Source organism: Sciurus carolinensis, chromosome 1 (assembly GCF_902686445.1).
Source record: "Sciurus carolinensis chromosome 1, mSciCar1.2, whole genome shotgun sequence".
Classification (NCBI taxonomy): domain Eukaryota; kingdom Metazoa; phylum Chordata; class Mammalia; order Rodentia; family Sciuridae; genus Sciurus; species Sciurus carolinensis.
In genome coordinates this window covers 155,507,039-155,526,361 of record NC_062213.1, presented here as the reverse complement: position 1 = coordinate 155,526,361, position 19,323 = coordinate 155,507,039, and the positions used below count along the sequence as shown (strand labels likewise).

The window sequence follows — 19,323 nt, the reverse complement described above, 5'->3', positions numbered from 1 at the left end:
TTCTTTAGATAGTATCAAGGAGTCCTATTCTTTAAATTCTAAATCTGACGTGTTTTAACTGTGTTACCTCAGTCAAATAAGTTTACTGATCCTCTGTTCTCTCACTTAAAAAAATGAAAATAATCTTACAGCTGTCCAGTGAATCAAATGAGATATTTTATGAGAATGTACTTTGTCAACTACTGTTTTTTCTGTGATTATGGAAAAAATAACAAATGTATGTTATGTCCATATTCTTCATGATTATTGATTATTTGGGAACTTAATACTTATTTACTCTTCCCAAATGCCTTTTCAAAAATTTCTTGGATTTTCGTATTTTGTGAATCTTTCTTAGCATGTCAAACTCAATTGGCTTGGTCAATTGTGATATTACACACGCACATCGTACACATTCAAGTGTTAGTTTAGAGAATCTGTCACGTATTTTTGTTTAACTCGGGGATACAGAACTGTACATTTTGTGTATGTTTTTCTCCTATAGGTCGTAACAATTATCCGCCAAGCTGCATCGAACAGCTGACATCCTAAGAGGGAACACTTCCCAGCTCTATAATGAAGAAAAGCAGGAGTGTGATGACAGTGACCGCGGATGATGTAAGTAGCAAAGGGTGTAGCTGCCGAGCTCCTCCCACACCTGGTCTGTTCAGTGGAGAAATCACTGGAAAATTCCATTCAAAGGCCGACAAGAGTGTTAAATGCCACCAGTCTGTGACTGGGGGTTTCCATGAAGTGGGCATTGCCAGCACCTAGACCCAGCATTTTAAGAGATGGACAGCAGGAACTATTCCTTCTCTGCCACTTGCAGATGGACTCTTTCACAACCACCAATCTCTGCTCTGTGTTCACATCCTAACCCCTGGTTGATTCCTCTTTCTACGCTGCTTGGGTTATCCATCCTTTGATGACTTTGTTCCATACATGTTCACAGGGTTAGCTCACCCGTTGAAGTCACTCGCTGTGGTAGGGTCTTTGGCACCTAATCCTAAGAAGTTTACAATGTACACCTCATCTAGGCCTTTGCTGTGAATGTCCTCAGGTGAGTAGCTTTAGCTTCACCTGGGTGTTCATTGGGAATGCAGAATCTCAGGCCACACCTCAGACCTACCAATCAACTGGTACTTTTAGCAAGATCCCAGAGTGAGTAAGTACATACATCATGTTTGAGAAGCTCTAATCTGAGTCATTTGAAGATGCCTGTAAACTTACTATTCTCACAACTTTGGATTTGGGTCAGTTGAGGTTAATTATTTCCTTGCTTTCAACTGACCAGTCCATCATTAGTGTATCCTTAATCAACTATTTCTTATTTGGTTATTCTTTGAGCTAAAGATTATATGCCATTAATCAGATGTGCACAAGAAAGGACGGTAGGGAAGGAAGGAAAAGCAGTAATTTTCTTTGCTTTCTGTAATAGCTTGTCTTACTGCTAAGCTCCTATTTCACAGATGGGAGTAGGGGTTGGGAGGGACCTGAACTTGCTAATTAATGTAAAATGGTCTTTCAGTCTTTCAGGATTTCTTTTAGTTCTTGCTCTTCCTCTTTAATTATGGGACATGTGGGCAAATGCAAAACTAACATTCAATTATGCTATAGCAGAAGAGGAATGAGAGGCATGTGGGTATTGTCCCTCATCTTGTGTTGTCCCTTTTACTTACCCTTGTTGTTGTCCACTGTGGAACGGCTCATTCACCCAGGTCTTTGGTTTGCATTCTCTGACTTGGTCAAGCATTACCTGGGTGTGGTGGCATAGATAGCAGGCTGGATTGCCCTCAGTGTGAGCCATGTACCTTCCCAGTTCCCTGAAAGTCTCACTTCCTGGGCTGTTCACCTAACCTCTCTGTGGAGTTCTGTTCATTTAAAAGACTCAACTCAGCTTACTGTCCAGCCTTTACCTTTGGGGGCTCACTCCCCGGACCCTGTGGTTCTTTCACCTTATGCTATAGCCAACACTTGGCAGGCATCTTGAGACTGATTCTCAAGTTCCTTCTTTGTCCCCCAGGACTTATGGGAACTTCAAGGACTCCCAAGTGCAGAGGGAGACGTAGGCATGCTATTTAGGATAAAACCTCCCCAACACATGCCTTTGCTGTTGCCATTTCTACTCCTCTGTGTTGAGAGAACTCATTAACCAGTTCTGTTCGCACGTGGGACAATATCATTCTTCTTCTTTTCTTCTTTCCCTGCTCCTGGATCCAAAGAGAATTTCCCTTTTTATATTCTAGTTTTTCAGTACCAATGGGAAAAAACTGCATTATGATTTTGTATGCTCTGCTGAGTATATCTACAGAGAAACTTATGGAATTCAAAAATCTTTTTTCTTCTTCAAAAAAAGAAAGAGAAAAAAACCTTGGGATTATCCCTTACTTATTACTATGTATTTATGGTGTGTGCCAAGACTGTTTTTCAGAATATAAAAACTGAGAAATGTCCAAAAGAGATGAAGAAACCATGTTTTCCTTCCCAATTATAAACTTACAGGAATACTCCTGATCTTCCCTGAGGGTGTGATTGCCATAATAAAAAGAGGAGGAAGACGGCTTGCAAGAATATGCAAAAACAAACAAACAAATAAACTAATGGGATGTGATGGTCCATGTCTGTAATCCTAGTGATTCAGGAGTTTGAGGCAGGAGGATCACAAGTTCAAAGCCAGCCTCTGCAAATTATTGAGGCCATAAGAAGCTTTGCGAAACCCTGTCTCAAAATAAAAAATAATCAGGGCTGGGGATGTACCTAAGTGGCTTAGCATTCCCAGGTTCAATCCCTGGTTACCCCCTAAACAACAACAACAACAACAACAACAACCAAAGCACATTTCATAATTATTAACTCCACCACAACCAGAACAGATAAATATGACCTGGATTTATCCTGTCCAATATGGTAGCCCATAGCCACTTGTGACTACTAATTTGAATTGAAATGTGATGTATGCATAAAATAGATTTTGGATTTTGAATATGTATACAAATATTAAAGATGTAAAATATTTCATTAATATTTCTTAATATTGATTGCATGTTGAAATGATAGTATTTTAAACAGATTAATATCTTATGAAAATTAATTCACCTATTTCTTTTTACTTTTTAATGTGGGTACTAGAAAAATTTAAATGACACATTAGGATAGTACCAAGTTAGAACTTTTCACTGTGCAGCTCAGCCTTCTAAGCACATATTATCATATTTAATGTCCCACAAAGTAACAGCAATTTAGCAGATTATATATATTTTTTGTGATGGATGGCCTTTTAATAGTAAGAAGAAACATAGAAATAAGTAAAAAAATAGCAGAACAATGAAATATAATTGTATATTTATATGACAGAATATTATACAATGATTAAAAATATTTAAAGGGAAAGCATTGACTCTAAATTACTGAAGGTGAAAAATAATATTCAAACGTGATTTATAGGTTGTGAAATATATTCAGAGATCAGAATATCAAAGGAAATATCTAGCATCATTGACAATCATCCCAGTGTGCAAACTTTCTGGATTTTTCCCCTTTTCTTCTTTTCTTTTTTTTTTCCCAATCCCCAGAAACCAAAGGCTGAATGTTTTCCCTGATAAGTGGATGACGATATATAATGGGGGTTAGGGGGTGGAAGGTGAGAGAAGAATGGAGGAACTTTAGATTATGTAGAAGGAAATGAGAGGGAGTGGGGTATGAAAGATGTTGGGATGAGACAGACATCATTACCCTATGCACATGTATGATTATACAAATGGTATGAATCTACATCGTGCACAACCATAGAAATGAAAAGATGCACCCCATTTGTGTACAATGAATCAAAATGCAGTCTGTAAAAATAAATTAAATAAATAAATAAAAACAATGGATGACAAAAAAATGAAAAACCAAACAGATTATATTTTTATATGCCTCACCCTTTAAATAAGTTTTTACCCTTAAGTCAGGAATATCTTATTATGTTTTCATTATTTTAACTAAGAAAAATTTATTCAGTGATTTAAACATAAACCTTATATTAATTTAGCATCTATTTCATGTCAAATATGGTTCTAAGTTCTAGAGATTCAGCAAGAATTAGCATAAAGTTCTTATCCCCTGGATCTTACACTCCAAAGGGAAGAACAGAAATAATGGGATTATTATAAAATAATCCCATCTCTGAAAAGGGCTTTATCTAACAATGAGGTTGGTCACACATGCAAAGAATGATTGGAGAGTGAGACTAGGGTCTTTATGAAAGGACAGTGTGAGGAGATTGCAGGTGGGCAGAGATGGCTCACCAGCAGTGAGAAGTGAACCCTCTGGCACTCTGAGGAAGGGAACAGCGAGGCAAAGCCCTTTCCTGCATTCAGAACACCATGACTGGGTCTGTGGGAACACAGAAATGAACCTGAGGACCCTCTGTATTCTTATAGTACGGGAATAATAGGAGACTTAGTGTGATGAATGCCACAGGAACAGTACACATTCAAAGCTTTGCATTGGTGAACTACATTCTAGAAGTGAATGTAGGTAAATTAAGTACAATCCAGATACTGAACACAAGCAACTCATCATGATAAAAGGCATAATCATATTGCTTAGAGGGTAAGAAGGTGCAGATCTGGGGAGGAGTTGAAAGGTGGAAGATGACTAAGACTAGGAGAGAAGAACTAGGAGAAATGCATGTAAGTGAGAGAGAGGGAGAGAAGCGTGTGTGTACTTGTGTACGTATAATGTGGCACGCACACACACACACACACACGTCCGTATATAGTACTATAGATATCTAAGTACTTACATTACACATTTAATATATGTGTGTGTGTGTATGTGTGTATTATATGTTATTATAACCAAAAGACAAACAGCCACATCCACAACTCAGTCATAGTTTTGCTTTCCTAATCATTGATGTCAGGAGATTGTTTCAAAGAAGGAAAAGTAATGAGTGATAAAAATGACCTTCAGACAAACTTCTTTGTAATTGATGAAGACCACCTTTTGTGAAACCACATTTTTAAAGGCAAAATTACTTTTATTATTGCCTCATGGAGCATTATAGCATTTAGCCTCAGTAGGAGCCCTGAATGTCACTTTGATGTGTCCTATAATTTCTGAAGGTTTGAAAAATCTGGCTTATGGTCCAAATTGAAAGTGCACCGAAACATGCTACAGGTCCTTGGAAAAAAAATTCTTATCCAGTTTTCTAACAATGAATTTATTTATTTTTGTTCTTTTTAGTTACACATGAGAGAAGACTCCATTTTGATAAAATTATACATGCATAGATTATAATAGATTATATCTTATATTCTAATTAGGACTCCATTCTTGTGGATGTACACAATGGTGGGATTCACTAAGGTTTTTTCATATATGTACATAGAAAAATTATGTCAGATTCATTCTACTTTCTTTCCTATTCCCCTTCCTTCCCTTCATTCCCCTTTGTCTAATCTACTGAACTTCTCTTCTCTCCCCACTCCCTTTTATTGTAGTTCCACATATCAACGAAAAAATTCGACCTTTGATTTTTTGGGATTGGCTTATTTCACTTATCATGATAGTCTCTGAATCCATCCATTTACTGGTAAAACTCATAGAGCTATTCTTCTTTATGGCTGAGTAATATTCCATTGTATATATATGCACCACAATTTCTTTATCCATTCATCTATTGAAGGGCACCTAGGTTGACTCCACAGCTTGGCTATTGTGAATTGGGCTTCCATAAACTTTGATGTGGCTGTGTCACTTTAGCATGCTGATTTTAAGTTTGTTAGATATATACTGAGGAGTGGGATAACTGGGTCAAATAGTGGTTCCATTCCTAGTTTTTTGAGGCATCTCCATACTGCTTTCCAGAGTCTGACCTGAATTTAACTGGAAGAAAAAACTAAAAAAATAAGAATACTTCAAAAATGATCGAAATGGACAAAGTAAAAGAAAAATCAAAGCAACAGTAGCAAAAAAAAACCAAAAAACCAAAAAACAAAAACCCATTTAGAGTTTGTCTCAGTGGTGTTAACTGGGTTTTAATATGAGGATGAGACAGAGTTGAAACATTCTGATGCCCCTTTACCTTCCTTCCTGCATATTTTCGCTAATTAGGTGTGGGATTTCATATGAGTTTTTCCTTTGTGGTAGCTATTTGGAATTGTATTGATAAGAATACTGATTTTTAAACAAACAATTATCCAAGAACGTGGACAACCCCAAACTAGGTTGTTTCTCTAGGGGTTATCCAGACATAAAGTAAATTTTTAAAAGTATGATACATTTTAAAATTTGTGATTTCCAGAGATAACATTCAAGTTACTGTTCCTTTCCCCTAAATCCTTGATTTGATGAGTGGCATAGCAGTGGTCAGAATCATGATGCTTAAATTAGGAAAATAAGACCAAGATCACAAATTCAGCAATTGAGAAATGACTGAATTAAATTTTTCCTTTGAGGTTGTTAATAATTTGAGGAGAATACTATATAAATCATGAGTATAAATTATAGGGTTTGAGATAATTATGAATGGCTCTGCATGGATTAATGAATGTTTTTAAAACAATGTTAATGTTTTCAGTATTTAAATTAGTTTCCGAAAAGCTCTTCCACTGTGTTCTTTTGTGGCAATGTATTTGCACATTAACTGGGGTTTTCCAAAACAAATCCTTTTAATTCAAAGAATAACCTCAAATCTGTAAATTCAAGCTTATTGGCAAGTTAGTGTAGAAGATATTTTGTGGTATGTGTGACTTTGTTACTTTTCAAATAATAAGTATGAAATAAGGACCCATTTAATTCATTTACTACAATTAAACCTGGCTGATTGTTTGTTTTCTGTAAAGGAGGAAAAAGCACCCAGTAACTTTATTAGGAGGTCCTGGTTTAGCTTAGTGAAATCATTATTTATGTTCTTTGGAATAGTGTTTCTTGCATCAGAGGTAAGCAGTATGATTGAGTCTTTGCTTTCCAGGCAACTAGCACTTTTTAAAAAATCTGCATATTTGGAAATATGTTGATATTTATAGTTAATGATTTCTGGCCTTTAGTTTGTTTATAAATCTCTTCAGGAATATTTTGTGTATTTTATCCCTGAACTAGTTGATCTTTTCTTTTTGTTTTTTTGGTACCAGGAATTGAACCCAGGGTTCCTTAACCATTGAGCCACATCCATAGCCCATTTTTATTTTTTAGTTTGAGACAGGATCTCATTAATTTTCCCTAGGTCCTCACTAAGTTGCTGAGACTGACCTTGAACTTATGATCCTCTTTGGCCTCTCGAGTTGCTGGGATCACAGGCTTGTGCCACTACACCCTAAGAATGAAACTCTCTGGCACAGTGGTGCACACCTGTGATCCCAGCAACTCCAGAGGCTGAGGCAGGAGGATCACAAGTTTGAGGCCAGCCTGGGCAAAGTAGAAAGGTAGAAAGGCCTGGGGATGTGGCTCAGTGGCAGAGTACCTTTCGGTTCCATTCGCAGTATGGCCAATACCATGAAAAAACAAAACAAAACAAAAAGAAAGAAACTTATGTGCTAACCATCCCCTCCAGCCTCTAAATTCTAACACACGCTGACATGCAGTATATGCTAGACCTATAGTGGATTTATTATAATGACTAGTTACTAATCAGTAAACTTGATGCATTCCTGGATATTCCAACCTCTCAACTTCTAGATTGTTTTATCTTCTATTACCAATTGTGACTCTACTAAATTTCAAATAAATGGCATGTCAAAACTGTAAGTCAAGAGGAAAATATGATAATATCCCATTTCAGGCAGAGAGAGTGCGGTTTCTGAAAATTGTCAAGCCTTTTCTTGTCCAGATTTCTGCCACGGGAGTAGTCTTGTATGGATCCGCTAGGTCTGAATGACAAGAATACAGGTTCTGTAAGGAGAGATACTATATTTCTTTTTGCTAAAGTAGCACAGGGCAAGCCTATAATAGATGTGCTTCAGATATTTGTCGAGTGAACTCAGACCCTCAAACTTGAGTTAATTATTCCTGTGTGAACTAGCATTGGGCTGGTTGGGTAGAGGACAGGGCAGTAGAGGATATTGTTAGTTTAATCCTTAAGAAGCCAGGTCTCAGATCCTCCTGTCTAGTCTGACAGATTGGTACAAAGTGATTGTGATTTTAGGATGATTTTCATTTGAGCCACTTTGACCCGATGCTTCCATTGTTCCCTGTTGAGTGTGGAGAGTGGAGATGATCACTTTAGTGCTTCCTGTTGCTCTCAGTTGCTACTGCAGTGCGGTAGCAGTCTGCCATTGAGCTGATAGAAATGATCCACCAGGCAAAGGCTCACTTGGGAATGCCACTCCCAACAGTACCAGGAACCATGGTCACCAAGAGATGTGGGAAGGATGAGTGTCTCTTATCCTGGTTTTAACACTGCGCTTTTGTCTTCTCACAAGAATTCAATTTATGCCAGCTTCAGGGCACGCACTTGAACGTGGCAGTTCAGGACTAGAGCTCAGCTCTGATATGAATTGACCAGAACAAAATAAAACAAAACAGAAAATTACCAACCATGAGGTTTTTATTTTATTTTGCTTTTTTATAGGAACAGACATAGCCAGTTGCCTATAAATTTTCAATACCCTACTACCTTAAGATAGAAAATATTTTTACTTTAAAATGTTGAACAAGGAACTCTTTATTTTCTTAACGTTTGTTCCCACATTGCAAAATGATAACATTGATTTGCAAAGCTTATTTTCAATTCAGCCAATTTCATTTTAGTAAATTTAAAAAAGAAAGAAAAAAGAAGGAAAAATGAAAAGAGAAAGAAAAGCAGGAGCACTACAATTCAAGTGCTCTTCAGGGAAAACATTATATACCTACAAATCTCCAGGAATATGCAACTGATAGGTTTGTTCATAAAGCTGAGAAGTAGTTAACACCCTCCCCCCCTTGTTGTCTCTTAAGCTTTTGACATCAGTGTTAGATTTCAGTTGTGAGATCATGAATGAAAACTTGGCCATTTAGTTTCTTGTTTAACTCTACCATGTTAAACATTTGAATTTCATTCTCTTTTTTTCTTTTCTTTTTTCTTTCCCTGTGGTTCCTCCAGAATGTTAAAGATTATTTTGAATGTAGCTTGAGTAAATCCTACAGTTCTTCCAGTAACACACTTGGGATCGACCTCTGGAGAGGGAGAAGGTGTTGCTCAGGAAATTTACAATTACCACCATTGTCCCAAAGACAGAGTGAAAGGGCAAGGACCCCCGAAGGAGATGGCATTTCCAGGCCGACCACGCTACCTTTGATGACACTTCCAAGCATTGCTATAACAACTGTAAGCCAGGAGTGGTGAGTAGCCTCAATGTTAAATGTCAGTTCTGAATTTTATTTTCCAGTGACTCCAAATACAATTTCATGTTATTAAAGTGTTAGTTATCTGTGGAATAACTAAGACTATTGACATTTTGAGAATTTGTTTCCTTTTAAGTTGGGGCCTTTTAAACAGTAGCGATATTTTCTATTTCTTAAGATGGGAAGGAATGTTTTTATATGGAATCCACTGAGGAGGGAATGAGATGCATTCACATTAATGTCAAGGAAAAGAAAAATTATTGCCTATGCTCTGATTATTTTCAAAAAGTACTATTCGGTGAGCATCAATACTTTTAAATTTAGAAGAATAAAATTATATCGGCATATTACATGGAATATGTATATATATAAATGATATATATCTTCATTGTTATATTCTATGCATATCCCTAGCTTCTTCTAAATTATAATTCCACCTTGTGAACAGCAGTTTTTATTACTATAAAACACTTCATTGTAAATCAGAAGAGGAATGGAAATTGTGCTGTGAGAGATGACCAGACTGTTAATGGTCTTTATTTGTGAAAGAGGCTATTTTTAACTAGTGTTAAAATGTTAATCAAGAACATAAACTCTTATAACTGTGGTTAAAATGTGCCATGATACTACTTCAAATATGTTTTAGCATGTGTTTAATCTTTAGTAATTTCTCCTTCATTATTTTCTTTTCTCTCTATATAATTTACAAATATTTTCCAAGAATGGTTTGCTTATATAATATGGAGATTTATCATTAAAACAAAAAAAATAATTTCTCTATGATGTATATAACTTTAAATTGTAATGTGGTGCTTTCAAAATCACTTTCTGTTTAGACAATTTATTATTAAGGAGAGGGACTACATATTTAATTATTTACAGCATCATTCCAATAAGTCATTACAGTGTGTGACTTTCATGGTATATAATGTACCTTGCTGCATGCTGAGCTCTACAGTGCTCATGAGCAGCCCAATGTTTGCTCTTTGAATGCCACAGGACATCCCTTAGTCCATGTTTATTTATTATGCCAAGAAATTGATCACCAAGACTCCAGACACCACAGTTACCAGTGTGAAAGAGTTCATCAGACAAGTGGACTGTGAATAAGAAGCCTGCTCAGACACTGCGGGGAAAGTGGGTTACAACCTTGAGAAGTGCTGTCTTCTATCTTCTGCTGGTCTGAATTAAGATTAAAACAGCAAGAGCTCAAAAACTAAAGTGGGCATATTGCTCCCATAGAGCTTACTTAGTCAAATAACTCACTTGATTAATCTTGGTTATGTTCTGCATAATTGTGAATTTGGAGTCATAAAGACTTCCAGATTTATTTTTCAACAAGTTGGCGCTGGTACAGTTTTACCAGTTGTTAAAATATTAAAATAGTGCTTCCATACCCGTTGATGAAGAGAGGTTTTTCTGAGCTCTTTGATTGCCTCTGCCACCCAGACTTTTCCCCCAAGTCCTCAGAGTTCCCCACAATCCAGCAATAATGAGGTGATGACCAACACATGAGAGTTCATCTTGGTGAGTATTGGTGCTGTAGCAGCAGTTCTTAGGTATTTTGAATAACACCCCAGATGAAGTATACCTTTTAAGGTTTGAGTTGATTTAACTCAAGGACATTTTAGGATTTGTGGAATTGTCTGTCTCTTGGAAGTATCCAACCTAGACCTTGATATTTGTGTCATGCTTTTTTACTTTTCTAAGTGGAATGTTTTTATTTGCACAAAGAGGATGGCAATGATCACACTGTTTGCTATTGAAAGGATGAAATAATCTACTTATATATAAGTACTGAATTTAGTAAAAAACATATAGTAGGTAACCAGCAAAGGTTACTTTCCCACCTCTTTATTCATTATTCAGTAAAGCCTTTTGAAAATGAGATACTCTGTCTCGGGTATTAGTAGCTTCATGCTGAATGTCAGTAATTTAGGGCAAAATGGAGGAGTGAACCATTGTCCAGAGAGTCTGTATTGTATAGTCAGCTAACACCACATTAGTAATTCTATTGTACTATGTCTGTTTTATTTTAACTAACTATATACTTGTTAAAGCATGGAAGTATCCAGTCCCTAGCTCTAAATTCATTTTAAAATTAAGAGCTTTTCTATACACCCCCTGAAAGTGCTTCTATTAGAGTATTGGTGGTTGAAGAGTACCAGAATGGCTGGCAGGGGAAACTGATTCGAGATCACTTGAGAAGTGAGTAGGGTTCCAACTATCATTGCTACCATCAACTTGGTGATTGTTCACAGAGGTAAGGAAGGCAGCCTGGGGCCAGTGTGAGGAAGAATTATACTAACCTCTCAGAGCTCTGAGAATATGGGACCAGTCTCTATGTCTAGACCAGAAGTCAGGAAATGTTTTCTGTTAAGTGCTAGACAGTAAATATTTTCAGTTTTGCAAACTTTATGGTCTGTGATAATGTTTCAACACTGCCGTTGCATTGTCAAAGTAGCTACAGGTAATGTATAAATGAGTAAGTAGCTATGTTCTAATAAAATTTTGTTTAAGAAACTGGACTGTGGGCTGAATTCGGCTCCTCTGTCAGGATTTTTTGACCCTGTTCTAGACTACTAAGGAAATTTACCACATGACTCCAATTTTTATAATTGCTTTGACAGTTAAAAGTGCAGAGACTGACTTGAGTTCCTGAATGGTGTGTCAAATTAGCCATCAGTATGGGATTGTGGGTACTAGGTCAAGCCATCAAAGCCAGTGACAGAATTAGAGCGAGTATTAATGAAAAATATTCTCTTATTGTATATAAAGTTAAATATAAAACCATTACCATAAATATAATGCTTTCTTGGGAGAGCACATTAGTGGCAGAAGCTGGCTGTCACTACAGGTAAACGGCCTGGAATATGAGGGTAGTGCTTTAAGTGATCACAGAGCAAGAGTTAGAAATGTTCGGAGTCACGTTTTATTGGGCAGTTTTCGACCTGTTGCCTTGTTTCCTCATCCCTCAGTGACCCAAATGAATCAACGATGGGGGAGATGATACCTACTCTTCAGGCTTGTGGTGATTATTAAAGAAACATTTGTGATGAACATAGCACAGTGACTAGTGATCAATCATTGTCATTTTATTGCTATGTTAGGATGTGATTGCTAGAATTACGTATTTTCCATCATTGGTGGTTCTTAAGGAACTTCACCACCTGAATTCTTGGAATAAATTTGAAAACGTGGTGAGAGAGGAAGTCAGATAGGAGGATAAGATGTTACCTTTATTGCTGATCAAATTGACACTGGGATATGTGATTTATGTCTGTGGGCAAGTAGTTTCCTAACATTGAACACCACACTTGCACTGACTTGCCACTCGGTAACAGGAGGTGCCTGACCAGGGCAGGCTCTTCTCCACCCTCCACACACACACACACACAAACACACACACAAACACACACACAAACACACACACACTCTCTCTCTCTCTCTCTCTCTCTCTCTCTCTCTCCCTCTCTCTCTCTCTCTCTCTCTCACACACACACACACACACACACACACACACACACACACACATGGGAAAACTATGCCTATAAAATGTGCAGCATGAAGGATCTATAGAAATCCTGATCATGTGAGAAAGACAGAGAGAAGACCTGAGTTGTGTATGGCCACTGTCTCCTTGTGGAAACTCCAACAAAAATTAAAAATTCCTCTTCTGTGGGGAAGAATGAGGAAAGAAGAAGAAAGAGGCTGGAAATGTTAGGCTGGTAGCATTCCCAAACCTTGGGAGGGACATCCAAAGCTGGTAGGAACACGTTCTTCCTTAACATTACCCAGTTGTTTTTGTTCAATCTTTTCACCTCAAGTCTAAGGTCACAACAGTGGAGGGGGAAAGCAGTTCTTTAGAGGTTTATCAGCAGTATACCCAGGCAATCTTATGAAATCCTTGTGGAACTGTTCTTACAAAACCAACCACAACCCTGTTGAGTAGTAAAAGAAAAAACCCGAAAGCAAAATTTCTTGTCCTACTTTGTGATTTAAAGCCTCAAATTCATTCTCCTTATCTTCTTAAGGCTCTCACTTTGTCAGTGGGCTCTTAAGACTTGGTGTGGAGTGAGATTTCCCTTCCAACTGCAGCCTGAGCACCTTCAGAGTGAAGGTTCTAGTTCAGAATCTTCATGTTAGTGCAATGCCAAGTCTCTGACAGGCTTCACCTTTTAAATAAAGGAATTTATTCATCTGAAAATTTACCAAAGCAATATCCCATAACCAAATTTAGGAAATAAGTCAACTCTGAGCCTTGAAAGTCTCCAGTTAGTTAATCTACAACTTTAATCTTTCTCCATGAGGATCTCAGAATTCTCTAACTCCTTCCCTGCTTATACTTTTCATGTATTTTAATTATTTATGTATTTGCCCACAACACATTAGCATTTATTTCACATTCAGTTTTGAAACCACTGAAATATTTTTTAATAAAGTGAATATAGATATGTATTTTAAAGTAATAAGACAATGCAGAGACTGTATGGAAAGAAAGAGGTTGGAAGTTGTAAAGTTAGAGAGGGAAGTTGAAGAGTGAGGTTGGTAATGAATGCTGGGAAATTTGAGTATGTAGATAACTATAAAATGGAAAGGAAGAAGACAATATTGAATGGTATTAGAATAGAATGGATGGGAATTTGATGCTCAGTTGGGTGTAGATTGGGAGAAAAGAGCAGAAGCCATGAATCATGGGGAGGTTTCTGGCTTAATCAACCAGAGGAACGTAATATTATAGATGAATGAAACATGGATAAGGGGTTAAAGTATAAGGAGAAAGATGATGGGTTCAGTTTTGAACATTGATTTTAAAGCACATTGAATATTACACTAAGTGGACATTGAGAGTAGTCAAAAATGTGTGTGTGTGTGTGTGTGTGATCATAGTTTAGAGATCATCGTATACAAATGATAATGAAGCAATGGAATGAGAGACATCCCAGACCAAATATGCAGTGATTAGCTAGCTAGCATCAATTTTATCTTGAACTCAGGGCATATCCTAAGGGATAATAACAAGGAAAGAAAGAGCTATAGAGAAGGTAGAAAATAAGCAATCAGGCAAGGAGGAATAAGTAGAGCTATCACAGACAAAAAGCAGGAGTTAGATCACAGAGAAGGTTTGGCACTCTGGGACTCATGCTGCACAGAGTACAGGTGTGATGAGGGCTGACAAAAGCCTTTGGACAAATGGATTCAGTGGACCCTGGTGACCCGACTGCACCTAGTTCCAGTTGGGTAACCCACGTCAAAAGTGCATCATTGGACTGGGGAGGCAGAAGTTTGGGAGGAATGAACAGAAATACATTGGTAATGTTCTAGTTTTATGTTCTAATGTATGTTTTTTTCCCCTGCATATTGGATGTTATAGTGAAAGTTAAACTTGGGGACAAAATAAAACTTTAAGATGCATGCATTGGAGATAGTAAAGGATAAAATTGCTCTTTTAAGACTTTTGTTGGTAAAAGGAAAGAGAATAGAAGCTGACTGGGGGTAAACAAGATGAAGGGGAAGTGTGGAGACTTGCCCACAAATGCCAAATAGGAGGAACCGGTGGATGGGGAGAGATGGAAGATGAACGCAACAGGTAGTAATTGCTGTAGAATATGGTAGGTGGTGCATGGGGTAGAGGATGGACTTTGGACATGAATAAAAACTTCTTCTTTTGAGATATGTAAGTCCAAGGCAGAAAGGAATGAATGTATTAGAAATGACAGGGAGAAAAATAGGAGAACCTTGTATCCAAAGATGGAGATTAGTGGTCATCAAATCTTAAATGCATCAGAATCACTGGAAAGACACTGCAACACAGATTGCTAGATCCCTGTGTTGAGGGTCTTGGGGAGGATCTGAGATTTTGAGTTCTACAAATTCCCAGACATTTGAGAATATTTGTAGTATTGGTCTTTGCACCACATTTGGAGAACTATTGGCATACATTTACATTTCTTTTTTTTTTTAAATGTTCTAACTTTTTTTTTTGTAAACAAATGAGATACATGTTGTTTCTCTGTTTGTACATGGAGTAAAGGCATACCATTTGTGTAATCATAAATTTACATAGGGTAATGTTGTTTGATTCATTCTGTTATTTTTTCCCTTCCCCCCACCCCTACCACCACTCTTTTCCCTCTATACAGTCCTTCCTTCCTTCATTCTTGCTCCCCTCCCTAACCCTAACTCTAACCCTAACACTAACCCCTCCCACCCCCCATTATGTGTCATCATCCACTTATCAGCGAGATCATTTGTCCTTTGGTTTTTGAGATTGGCTTATCTCACTTAGCATCCATTTGCCTGCAAATGCCATAAAAATATTATTCTTTATGGTTGAGTAATATTCCATTGTATATATATACCACATTTTCTTTATCCATTCATCAACTGAAGGGCATCTAGGTTGGTTCCACAATCTGGCTATTGTGAATTGAGCAGCTGTGAACATTGACGTGGCTGTGTCTCTGTAGTATGCTGATTTTAAGTCCTTTGGGTGTAGGCCAAGGAGTGGGATAGCTGGGTCAAATGGTGGTTCCATTCCAAGTTTCTAAGGAATCTCCATACTGCTTTCCAGAGTGGCTGCACTAATTTGCAGCCCCACCAGCAATGTATGAGTGTACCTTTCTCCCCACATCCTCGCCAACAACTGTTGTTGCTTGTATTCTTGATAATTGCCATTCTAATTGGGGGGAGATGGAATCTTAGGGTGGTTTTGATTTGCATTTCTCTTATTACTAGAGATGTTGAACATTTTCCCATATGTTTGTTGATTGCTTGTAGATCTTCTTCTGTGAAGTGTCTGTTCATTTCCTTAGCCCATTTGTCAATTGGGTTGTTTGCATTCTTGGTGTAGAGTTTTTTGAGTTCTTTATAGATTCTGGAGATTAGTGCTCTGTCTGAAGTATGATTGGCAAAGATATTCTCCCACTCTGTAGGCTCTTTCTTCGCATTGCTGATAGTTTCCTTTGCTGAGAGAAAGCTTTTTAGTTTGAATCTATCCCAGTTATTAATTCTTGTTTTTATTTCTTGTGCTATGGGAGTCCTGTTGAGGAAGTCTGGTCCTAAGCCAACATGTTGAAGATCTGGACCTACTTTTTCTTCTATAAGATGCAGGGTCTCTGGTCTGATTCTGAGGTCCTTAATCCATTTTGAGTTTAGTTTCGTGCACGGTGAGAGATATGGATTTAGTTTCATTCTCTTGCATATGGATTTCCAATTCTCCCAGCACCATTTGTTGAAGAGGCTATCTTTTCTCCATTGCATATTTTTGGACCCTTTGTCTAGTATGAGAAAATTGTATTTATTTGGGTTTGTGTCCATGTCCTCTATTCTGTACCATTGATCTACCTTTCTATTTTGGTACCAATACCATGCCGTTTTTGTTACTATTGCTTTGTAGTAGAGTTGAAGATCTGGTATTGCGATACCCCCTACTTTGCTCTTTCTGCTAAGGATTGCTTTTGCTATTCTGTGTTTCTTATTCTTCCAGATGAATTTCATAATTGCTTGCTCTATTTCTGTAAGGTACATCATTGGGATTTTAATTGGAATTGCATTGAATCTGTATAGCACTTTTGGTAGTATGGCCATTTTGACAATATTAATTCTTCCTATCCAAGAACATGGGAGATCTAAGCCCATGGCTAATATCATTCTATTGGTGAAAAACTGAAAGCATTCCCCCTAAAAACTGGAACAAGGCAGGGATGCCCTCTTTCACCACTTCTATTCAATATCGTCCTTGAAACTCTAGCCGGAACAATTAGACAGACAAAGAAATTAAAGGGATACGAATAGGAAAGGAAGAACTCAAACTATCCCTATTTGCTGCTGATATGATTATATACTTAGAGGAACCAGGAAATTCTACCGGAAAACTTTTAGAACTCATAAGTGAATTCAGTAAAGTAGCGGGATATAAGATCAATACACATAAATCTAATGCATTTTTATACATAAGTGATGAATCTTTGGAAAGAATAATTAGGAAAACTACCCAATGCACAATAGCCTCAAAAAAAATAAAATACTTGGGAATCAATCTCACAAAAGAGGTGAAAGACCTCTACAATAAGAACTACAGAACACTAAAGAAAGAAATTAAAGAACATCTTAGAAGATGGAAAGATCTCCCATTTACTTTTCTTATGAGGTCATCTACTGAGACGTGGGTCCTCCTCTCTCAGCCATAAGCAAACAAGGCACAGTCTCATTAAGCTAGAATTTTTGCCTGGGAGCATTTATTTCCTATGCCAAGTCATAGGAAAAATGACCCATGGTGGAATTGAACTTCTAGGTGCTAGTGATACCAGTGTTGAGAATCAGGTTTGAGTCCCATTCACTTGGTGTTGAAGATTAACACCCGAGAAATGCTGAAGCAAGAGCAAAATGTTTTATTTAAAGGGTAGAATAGAGAGAGAGAGAGAGAGAGAGAGAGAGAGAGAAAGAGAAAGAGAAAGAGGCTCCTTTGCAGAGGAGGGCGTCCAAGTTGGTGCCTGAGGGAGAGGGGGGTATCCTGCCCCTTTTGTAGATTTCAGATTTCCTTTGTTCTCATGCCCCCTTCTTCCCTTATCTGACCAAAATGTGGGACAAGAGTTTTCTAGGGGTAGAGGCAGGAAGGGAGCTGTCCAGGGGGCATTCATTAACCACTCCTGGCAGAGAAGAGCAGTTCCCTGGAGGCAGGTAACCTTGGCAACATGTTGGAGGAGGGGAAGTGCTCTGGAGGTATTAGCATTTTATTTCCTCTTGAATCAGCCTTCATCTTCCTGATCCATATATTCTTTACCTACAGGGACTGTCCTTTTGCCCCTGGCTTCACTAGGCCACAGTAATGTTTGGGGAATACTCACAACAAATGATATCAGGGAACTGTTGTCAGTCTCATTTTCAGTTGGGTAGGAAGAGCACAGAAATAAATAAGGCAGGAACTCTTGTTTCAGAGTTTTCATTATGGTTCATTTTTCCCAAAGAATAGGCCTGGTTTCTTCTTTGTTGTTCCCTCAAATAAGAGATAAATATATGTTTATCTCCCACCTCCATTTGCCTGAGGACTGTGCTTTGCCTCTTTAAGTGTTTTAGTTGTGAACATGCTGATTCTTTTTTGGCATCTATTAATTTAGGTCTGATGTCCTTAATGTTCATAGTCCAACCTTTTACCCTCATTGGGAAGAGTGGGACCTGTTTGCCCACAGCTACCTGCCAGGTTGAAAGCAATTTCCAGTGTTCTCCTTATCATGGAGGGGAAAGGGTTGGTCCACAGAGATGGCAGCTCTGAGTGTGGGATTTATTGCTTACAGGGTCTGCTGCAAATTGACCATCTGATGAGGTTTTCAAAGCAAATATTTTATACTTCTAGGCTGCCTCTCAACTAAAGATCCTAAAGTTTCATTTTAAAGATCAAGATATCCAGATGCTGTGTGCAGATGCCAGAGATTCAATAAAATCCGGTGTGAGGATGGGACATTGATCACCCAAACATCTGTTCAGTTCTTATCAGGTTTCACTTCCTACTGAAATCCTTTGACTTCAGAAACAGCATTTATGGTTTGTGCATCAAACACTGCAACTCACAAGTCAGCAATTCACTGAGTCCCCTCTGGGCTCCCCATCTCTGTGTGTGAGATAATGCACAATGGATATTTAACCTTGCATCATCCCTCTATATAACTCCTACTGCTCTCCTTTCCTCTTTCTACTATATCTAGGGAAAATAAGAAAAGTTAAGTAGTGCATTGATTCATTCAAATCCCTTTCCTCTGTAGGAATCCTCATCATCTTTGCTCCAAAGCCTTAACCATAATAAAACACTAAGCCACCACCACCCCTCTCTCCTCCTGTTTCACTTTAGACAAAACTTGAGCCCTCTTGCTAGGGGAGCATGCAAATTGTAAATTTCTTTTCATTTCTGTTCCTGCTATGTGCCTTTCATCCTGACATTCATAAATTTCTGGGCAGGGGGCTGCCCAACATCCAGCAGGGGATGCTGGGTGCCCAGATACAACAGGTCTCTTAGTTTTAGATAACCTAATGAGGCTT

At 37.9% G+C, this 19,323-nt stretch overlaps 1 protein-coding gene across 1 annotated transcript in view; it reads left to right on the top strand.

The window, feature by feature from the left end:
• The first annotated feature begins 484 nt into the window (after positions 1 to 484).
• Positions 485 to 19,323, top strand: part of Pde4b (phosphodiesterase 4B) — a 444,794-nt gene continuing 425,955 nt past the window's right edge. The window contains exons 1-2 of the mRNA XM_047544279.1: positions 485 to 597; positions 9,047 to 9,285. Of these exons, the coding sequence (XP_047400235.1) occupies positions 556 to 597; positions 9,047 to 9,285 (281 nt within the window). The 5' untranslated portion in view covers positions 485 to 555. The remainder of the gene's footprint in view (positions 598 to 9,046; positions 9,286 to 19,323) is intronic.